The sequence below is a fragment of the Pteropus vampyrus genome, unplaced genomic scaffold (genome assembly GCF_000151845.1).
Source record: "Pteropus vampyrus isolate Shadow unplaced genomic scaffold, Pvam_2.0 Scaffold250, whole genome shotgun sequence".
Classification (NCBI taxonomy): domain Eukaryota; kingdom Metazoa; phylum Chordata; class Mammalia; order Chiroptera; family Pteropodidae; genus Pteropus; species Pteropus vampyrus.
The window spans coordinates 342048-351510 of NW_011889031.1; the positions used below are offsets into that span (position 1 = coordinate 342048).

The 9463-nt window shown below is 50.4% G+C and overlaps 1 protein-coding gene across 7 annotated transcripts in view; it reads left to right on the top strand.

Annotated features, from left to right (window-relative positions):
- Positions 1-9463, top strand: part of VRK3 (vaccinia related kinase 3) — a 36888-nt gene that overhangs the window by 6202 nt on the left and 21223 nt on the right. For 6 of the 7 annotated variants that reach the window (XM_011374507.2, XM_011374509.2, XM_011374506.2 and 3 more), the window contains exons 4-6: positions 4572-4721; positions 6029-6244; positions 8830-8888. In XM_011374507.2, the coding sequence (XP_011372809.1) occupies positions 4572-4721; positions 6029-6244; positions 8830-8888 (425 nt within the window). Of the gene's footprint in view, positions 1-958; positions 1144-4571; positions 4722-6028; positions 6245-8829; positions 8889-9463 lie in introns of those variants that run through there. The other variant, XM_011374508.2, reaches the window with a different exon arrangement.

Consider the following 9463-nt stretch of genomic DNA (forward strand, 5'->3'; position numbering starts at 1 on the left):
AGGTACTCTGGCTCTTAACTGCCTCAGCTGGAAAATTACTTCCATTCATACCCCATTAGCCAGAACTAGTCATGTGGCCCCAATCTAACCGCAAGGGACCCTGGGAAGTATAGGGGAGCATGTGGCTATTCAGTGAGCATCAACCGTCATCTCCCTAATCCCCATTATGTGGTTCAAGAAATAAATATCACGATTTGCAACGACATAGATGGACCTAGAGGTTATTATACTGAGTAAAATAAGTTAAAAAGATAAATACCATATGATTTCACTTATATATGGAATCTAAGGAACAAAAAGAACAAACTAATCAAGATAGACTCAAAAATATAGTGGACAATTTGGTGACGGACAGAAGGGAGGAGGAGTTGGGGGGCTGGGAGAATGAGGTGAAAGGTTAAAGAAGTACAAATTAGTAGCTGATGGATGATAATGGAGACGGGGAGCATGGCATAGGAACGCAGTTAGCATTAATATGATGGCTAAGTGGAGGGCCAGGGGAGGGAAGGAGCAGTTGGGATTGTTTTATGAACTATATAGACATCTAACCGATATATTGTATACTTGAAACTATTAAAAAAAAATAAAAAAGCATAGAGGATAAAATTGTCACATTTGAGATTGATATTGTAATTAATATTCATATTAGTAACCATGGGTCTTCAATAAAGGTGAACTAATGATTTCAAAAAGAAAGAAATGACCACAGATGCTGTCGAAGACCCTCTGGGTGCCTGTGATTGGAGCGGCTCTCCAGCATAATTTTCATTGACCTCAAGGCATTCTCGTATCTTTTGTGAGCTTTGTACCTTTGTTCTGCTTCCTTCCTGTCCTGGGCCATTAGGGAGAGACAGAGAGCTAGAGGCTGGATGCAGTGGGCGGGGGAACTCTTTTTAGCAGCTTCCGGAGAGAGTGTAATCTGGGAGTGATCACTTTCCTCAGCAATGTATTAAGCTTCTCCTCCCACTTCCTGTTCTCTCCAGCCCCTACTTCTGTTTTCTAGCATGGTCACCTTCTGTCCAGATTGTGGCAAGAGTATCAAAGCAGCATTCAAGTTCTGTCCCTACTGTGGGAAGTCTCTGCCTGCCGAGGAGCATGTGGGGTCCCAGACCTTTGTCAGACCACTTTCGTCATCCTTCCGAGGTAAGGACCAGGGCCTCGATCACTCTGTACCCAGTTTGTCAATCTCATGGCTTTCGAGTTGACAGCTTACATATTTCTGACTACAGCCTGGACTCCCCCCAAAATCCAGATTCATACGTCAGACTGCCCGCTTGACATCTGTTGGATGTCCCATACATGTCTCCACTGCCCAGGACTGAGCTTCCCATGTGACTGCCCCCACATCTGTCCGTCCACAGGTTTTCCCCATCGTGGTAAACAGCAGTTCTCGCGCTTGACCGTGGGGGCATCCTGCGTCCTCTCCCCGCACCCCTCAACTCCGACGCTCTAGCATGTCTTGTCAGCCCTCCGTTTAAAATCAGTGTCAAATCAGACCACTTCCTGCCACCTCCTCTGCCACCACCCTGGTCCATCCCACCTTCACCTGTCACCAGAATTGTTGCAGAATCCTCCCCCTGGTCTCCCCGCTGCTGCTCCATCCCCTATGGGTGTCTTCACCCGGCAACCCAAAAGACTCTGTTAAAACAAAGTCACACCTGTCATTCCTCTGCTCACCATCTTGCCAGGTCGGGCCCCACGCGATTGGGTCCCTGTTGTCTCTCAGAGCTCACCTGACCTTGTTGCCACTGCTTATGTGGCTCCAGCCACCCAGGCCCCCTCACTCTTCCTCCACACCTCAGGAGTGCCTGGGCCTCTGAGCCATCGCACGTGCTGTTCTCTCTCGCTGGGTGTTTCGCCCTCATCTGGCGCGTGATCCACTCTTCCATTTCCTTCAGGTCTTTATTCAGTTGTCACCTTCTCAGCAAGGCCCTCCCTGACATCTCTGATTGAATTCACATCATCCCTACATGTGACAGTCCCTGTCCCCTGCTCCTGCTTTATATTGCCTTTTGGTACTTGCCAGCAGTAAATGCAGTATTTTACTTATTTATGATGTTTTTCATCTCCAAAAGGCCAGAAATTTACTATGGTTCGTAGGCTGTGTTGATTGTGGTTTGTAACCTGCTGTGAGCACAGCACCCAGGATTGTTCCAGGCACAGAGTTGGGTGCTGAGAAATCTTATTGATCGACTGACTAACTGAACAAGACATCATCAGGCATGGGTCCTTGCCAATGGCAAGGACAAGCACAGATCCTACATTGATAGATCAAAATGTGTTTACTCATCTGAAACCCACAAAAGAAAGTTGGGATACATAGCAGGAAGTTCAGCAACACTTATTTTATCATTTGGGATTGTGTCTGGCTACAGGTAACAGAAAACACTACTCATGCTAAAGGTTTTAAACAAATGGGTTTATATTTCTTACTAACAAAGTCCGGAGGGGATACTCCAATATAGGGATAGTGTCCCCATGATGCCCTAAGGGACCCAGACTCCTCCTGTCTTTCCACTAAGTCATCCTCAGTATATGCTTTCTGTTCTCATGCTTATTGCGTTGAATTTTCAAGATGGCTTCTCCATCTCCAATGTCTCATCTCCATCCCAGGCAGATGCCAAGAGAATTTGCCTTGGCCTGAGTTCAGCGTCTGAGTTTAACTCCAGTCTTTCCTAATGCCATCCTAGGGCCAGTTCATTATTTACTCACTCAGTCATCGGCAACAAACATATATGGAGCACCTGTTCTGCGCTTGGTGCTATGTAGTAACAGATGAGATGGACCCGGTTTCTGGTCTCTCAGAGCTTTTGGAGCCCAGTAGGGCAAACAGACATTGACTAAGCAGTTGCCTGTAGAGTTCGCGGTAGCAAAGGGAAGTGGATGGTCCACAGAACACGTAAGGGACATATGTTCTGTGGACATCAGGGAAGGCTGCCCGAGGTGGGTAATATTTGAGCTGAGACCTGGGAATGATAAAAGTTAGCCAGGTGAAGAGTAGGGGGCGACATGAGGGGATCAGAACAAGCGTTCCTTCCTCATACCACTGGGGCATGGTATGAGGAAGGCCGTGAGGTGGGAGGAGCCATGCGTGTTGGAGAAATATAGGAGGACATCCCAATGGGGACAGAGAGGCGGGGCCTTGGAGATCATGGGAAGGGTGTCCAGTGATCACTGACGTACCGCGCAGCTCTAGGAGCGTTTCTACCAAGTAGGAGACACAGCACAATCTGCATTTCGGAAAGACCTCTCTGGCTGCTATGTGTGGAAAGTAGATTAGAGGCATGGAAACCTGTTAGGCCGTTAACAGGAGCCTGGGGAATAACCACGCTGGTTGAGGTGGTGTCAGTTGAAAGACGACATCTGTTTTTCACAATATAGCAGACCAGCTGATAGGTAAAAGCCCTTTATGGTTCAGCATAGCACAAAATGCTAGATTAAATGTAAAGAATATCTTTTTTAAAAAAAACATCGGGCTGCGTGGTAGAATAATAAGGGAATTCCATAGAAGTGAGAAATGATAAGAAATCACAGACCCACAGGGCCGAGCAAGTGCTGTTGGTCCCGGGCTGCTTGCTGGTCATTAGTGGCCTTTAGTCTGGGTCTTAATGGGGTAAAGGAAACAAAACTTAGGGCCCGATCAGCACAGGAGGTGTGAGTGGAAACCCGTAAAACCTGGGACTCTTCAGTCTGTAAGCTAGAACAAAAAATTGCCCCACTCAGAAAATTGGCGGAGACATTTGTCTGTCTCGGCCTCGGTTGTAGGTGAATAAAGGAAGAAGGTCTTCTCTGAGGATTCCTAACCAGGACCTCACATTCTCACCAGTTTGGGGCCAGAGTTCATGCTGAACTGTGTGTCCCCTCTCCCCGCCAAAAAAAAAAAGGCAGGAAAGTGTAAAATGATAAGGCGTGGGTGCCCCTCCCCAGCCGAGGCATATCTTTTTAGGAAATACACTTTAAAGACAGACCTCAGAGAATTTTGACTGCCACATGAGCTCCCAGTCAATCAACAGAGATACGTGGAAACAAACCACTGTCAGGAGAAATGACAAATCCAGAATCAGACCCGCATTGACCAGAGATCTTGGAATTAACAGACGAGACTGTGTACAGAACTCTTTTAATATATTTAAAGACCTAAAGGAAGAAATTGAACGTATAGTGAAGGAACAAAAATAGTTGGAAATGACACGGCACATTTGCAGAGGAACCAAGTAACACCTATGATGATCAAAAGAAATGTCACCATTTCATTCAGAAACTCATTGGATGGTTTAAACTGTAGACTAGACACAGCCGAAGGGTGAATAGTGAACTGGAAGACAGGTCTGAGGAAATTACCTAGAAGAGAGCACATAGTGTCAAAGTGATCGAAGATACAAAAGAGAGGCTAGACCCCTGGGGGAAAGAATAACTAAAGCAAAGGAATAGTTTGCTTAGATGCTTAGGTGATAAAAGCAGCAAGACTTGGCCGTGAGGGTCAAAAGGAAGAGAACGGTCAGAGTTTCTGGTTCAGCGGGTCCTGGAAAGGCCTTTGTCACGCCAGTCTGCATTGGTCTTCCTTTCTCTAGGCTCAAAGAAAGAGAGGGACACCAGTTCTGAAATCTCTCCCAAGAAAGTGAAGTGGTCCGGCTGTGTCACTTCTCCCTCATCATCCCTCTTCTCAAACTATGACAGTTCTGGGTCTGAAGATAACCTGAGTCCCCGTGAGAAGCCCAAAGGTAAGAGTTCGGATCCATCGGCCTGACTCTGGATGGTGAAAAGCCAGGTCATCTGACCATGCTTAGGGCCCGTTCCCCTGCTCAGGCATCACTTACACTTGCCTGGACCCTCACCCCAGCATCCTCCCCACCTCCCAGCCTCTAGACTCCTTCTCCAATCCATCTCTTCACAGCCGGGGCTGACCCCCCCACTCCCTGCTCATAGCCCTCTACTGTCCCCATCGCCCCGCAGTGCACCCTCTTCAGCCTAGCATCTGCGACTCTCGGGTCTGGTTCCTGTTTTAGCTCTAACCACAGCCTCGTGCACAGAAAACTCACTTTTTGGAAATACTTTTTAGGGTCTTCAGCTTCTGGGCTTTGCCAAGTCCATGCCCTCGGCCCAGGGCGCTCTTACCTCCCTTTGCCTGGCACGCTGCCACTTTTCCTGTACTCGGGGTCAGGTCTCTAGGAAGCCTCTCCTGGGCCCGCAGGCTAGATCAAGGCCACCTCATCTCCCTCCAGAGCCTCTCTTTGTCCTCTTTGGGCACCCTCCGTGCCATTGCCACTCCCATTTAAGCACATGTCCCCCCAGGCTCCTTGTCCCTTTCTGCCCCACTTGCTGGACTGAGAGGCCTTCGGGGACAAGGACGAGGTACGCTCATCTGTGTGTGCCCCATGCCAGCCAGTGAGCGTGGGAGGCTTGACCGTGCGCGCCCATCTCCTTGCCACCGGACCCTCAGATCTGAAGTCGCAGCCCTCAGTGCCTCGTCTCTGTCCTTCGTCATTCTCCAGGCCCCACTGCCCCTTGCCATTCTGTGCCGTGGGTGGATGGCGGGTGGGAGGAATGGAGTAGGTACCAGCTTTTCCTGTGTCCTTGTCTGTCTCCTTAACACCACCACCACATTCTCTTGCGGTCTGGACGCCCTTCAAGGACAAGGCCTCGGTCTAACAAATTTCTGGGCCCTTTTTATACTCAGCATAAGGCCAGATCCTGTTTTAGGATGCTTTTAGTTGAATGTCTGGAGACTTTTTGCCCCCCTGGCAAACTTCTACTCATCCAACAAGACTGAACTCAAATGTCCCCTCCTCCAGGAAGCCTCCTCTGACTTCTCCAGTTTCTTTCTCATACTCTTCTGTACTGCCCTGTCTCAGACTCAGTTCTGACCAGCCATGTCCAGGTCCAACTTCGCCACCAAATTAGCGGCTCCCAAGAGAAGAGCCCGGGCCTGACTCATGGCTGGGTCCCCAGCTTTGTCACACAGGCCCTGACCCATGAAAGGTCCCAGGAAGCATTTGTTGGACACCTTATTCTGACCATCCTCCTGCAGGGTCCTGGAGCAGACCGTCAACGCCTAAAAGCAGCCCGCAGACAACCAAGCAAAGCCCTCAGACAACCAAGCAAAGCCCTCAGACACTGAAGCGGAGCCGGGTGACCACCTCACTCCAGGCTTTACCCACAGGGACAGTGGTAATAGACAAGAGTGGGACTCACTGGAAGCTGGGACCCCTCCAGACCAGGGACAGCCAGGGCATTCTCTATGAAGGTATGCTCTGTCCACAGGTGGGCCGGTGCTGGGCAGGGCCGGGCTGTCTTGGAGCCAGGGGAAGGGGAGGGGGACCCCTTTTGGAGAATGGAAATGGAAGCCACATCCCAGCCACAGACCTGCCTCATCACAGATTTCTCTTAGACTGGAGACTACAGACCTGTCCAACTGCAGGGGCTGGGCAGGTAGAGTAAATGGTTGAAGGAGGCTGGGAGTAAGGCAGTTGAGAGTGGTGGGGACTGTGGCCAACTGGGGAGCACACTTTTCAGCTCCACCTACTGGTGTCATGTGGAAGTGCAGGCCCAGTGTGGCCGAATGATGAGGTAAATGATGATTCTGTCTACTCTGCAGAGACAGGATGGACAGTGCCCCCGTTTGGTTTGAATGTTGAGATTAATGATGTCACTCGCGCAAAGAAGATGTGAAAGGTTTATTGCCTGCGTAGTCGTTTCTGGGAGAGCAGGTCTAAACTACACTGAGAGCAAAGAAAGGCGCCTGACCTGGGTTTTTGTTGCGGTTGAGGGGCGGGGTCAGGGTGAGGGTTCACACACACGGGCCAGGGCCTCCTGTGGTTCGTCTCCCACCAGCACCAAAGGAAGGAGCCCCAGGCTTTCTCATCAGCTCATGCAGTTCTGGGGCGGGAGGGAGGAGGCAAGGCCAGGCTTAAAAGCCTTCAGAAGTCAGATGTCAAAAAACAGAGTCAGAGACTTTGTTAGAATGAGGAAAATAATAACTGCACTGAAAGTATTAACACTTACTGAATGCTTACTCAAGACCAGGCCCCCCGTTCTAAGCGCTTTATGTAGTTTGGGGAGGTTTGCAATCTTTTAATCGAGGAAAAAACTTATATAACATAAAATTCTGTTTTAAAGTGTGCAGTTCAGTGGGTCCACGTACATTCATATACCATCACCACTAATTCCAGAATATTTCCATCACCCCGAGAGGAAACCCCATGCCTTCTAGTGGGTTCCTCTCAGCCCCCCTCTTTCCAGCCTCAGGCTGCCACTGATCTACTGTCTCCGTGGACGTGCTCGTTCTGGACATTGCAGACAGGTGGAGTGGCCTTTTGTGTCTGGCTCCTTTCCCTCAGCGTGGTGGTTTTAAGGTCCATCCATGTTGTAACATATGCCAGTACTTCATTCCATTTTATGGTTGAATGATAAATATTTTAGGGTGTGCATGTATCACATTTGGTTTATCCACTTATCAGCTAGTGGACATTTGGTTGTTTCCACTTTCGGCTGTGATGAATAATGCCGCTGTGAACCCTTGTGTGCAGGTTTTTACGTGGATATACATTTGCTTCATAAAGTCATCCCTCGGTATCCACGGGGGATGGGTTCTAGAACTCCCTGCAGATACCAGAATCGGAGGATGCTCAAGTCTCTTATATAAAACGGCACAGTATTCACATGAAACCTCCACACGTCCTCTCGTATGCTTTCAGTCTCTCTAGATGACTTAAGATACCTAATACAACGTAAATGCTACACAAATAATTGTTCTACTGTGGTGTTTAGAAAATAACGACCAGAAAAAAATACGTACACGTTCAGTATTAATACAACCCGAGGGGTTGAAGGCTGCCTCTGACGGATGGGCGGGGTTAGGCTAAGGCAGCAAGTCCTTCCTGGAGGAGGGATCTGTATCCATCACGTGGCACCTACCCACACATGTAGACAAACGCAGATAGGGTATGTTAGCGTCCTCAGAACCCCGTCCAGGCTCAATGATACTCTAGGATAGCGGTCCCCAACCTTTCTGGCACCAGAGACCGGTGTTCCTATGAGCATCTAACACCTGGTGATCTGAGGCAGAGCTGAAGCGGTGATGCTCACACTGAGGAGCAGCTGCAGACACGTGAACCCTCGCTCGCCCACCCACCACTCCCCTCCTGTGCGCCCCAGTTCCTAACAGACCCCGGACCAGTACCGGTCCACGGCCCAAGTGCTGGGGAACCCTGCTCTAATAGGACCCATAGGCATCAGCACGCACTCACACTCATGCCATGATGCATTGCAGCGTGGGGCACAGAGCACAGTCAGCAAGGGGTGAGGCACATGGGGCAGAGTATGGGGGAGACCAGAGCAACTCCCGGGGTCTTCTCCCCATAGAGCCACACAGGATGTGCAGCAAGGTGTGACAGTGTCTGAACTGTTGCCTGCCCGGGCCACAGGGTTTTCATCAGGGGCTGGTCACATGGGCACCCTCTGTCTGGAACTTACTGACATTCCAGACTCCCAGGAGGCAAGCAGTTCAGCAGGACAGTTTGGGCACAGGGAGCCCCTCTTACTAGGGAACGCCGGAGCCCTCCTGGGATTCAGGTTGGCCGACACCAACCACGGGCTGCCTTGGGGGCAGGACAGCAGATTTGGCCTCTTTGTTAATAACCCATTTTGCATTAACAGAAGGTGGGGGCGGGTGGTTTGGGGGGGAAGGAACCTGTTTGAAAACAGGGAGGAGCAGGTCTTGAAAGCCTAGCATTTACTTGACCCTGAGCAGAAACCAGTGCTCATTTCTGGCAAGCTCGATGATGCTCACTTTGCCTATAGGTGACAGCTTCTCATTTTGTCCATCCACAGCTGAGCCCATCTCCGCCTGCGTGTCAAGTTCCCAGAAACAGAGATTCTCACTTAAACTAGTGAGTGGTGGCGGGGCAAGGGGGGCTGGGGGGGCACTGGGGCTTTGACCAATGCCCCATCGATTGCCAATCCCCGCTGTGGCCTGTGCCCACGAAGCAGCAGGCCTTGGGTGCAGCATATCTCCCTCTGGGCTGCGGGCTTTCTATCGGGGCTCTTCAAAAGCCGCCCTCAGTCCCACCCCGAGTCCTGCCTTCAATGCTTTCCGGCCGTGTGATCCGGGCATGCGCCCTCCCCTCTCAGGGCTGGCTTCCCGCATCTGTGAGATGGAGCCAGTCTGGACCCACTCACCCACCACCCGCCTGCCTTGTAGCATGTGTTTATTGAGCGTCTACTATAATACATCACTGAGCTGCATGTCGGGGTCCAACAGAGAACCAATCAGATGGGGTCCCTGTGCTGAGAAGTCTGTGAACTCAGGCCTGACCTTAGAATACAGGAAACGTGCACTTGAGGGGGGCCCAAGGGAAAAAATAAATTGAGAAAATGAGAGCAACCAGCCGAGCATGTCGCATCCTTCACTGAGCAGAGGAAGGGGAGGGCCTGCCCCAGCCCATTAAGGCCACAAACAACCTGG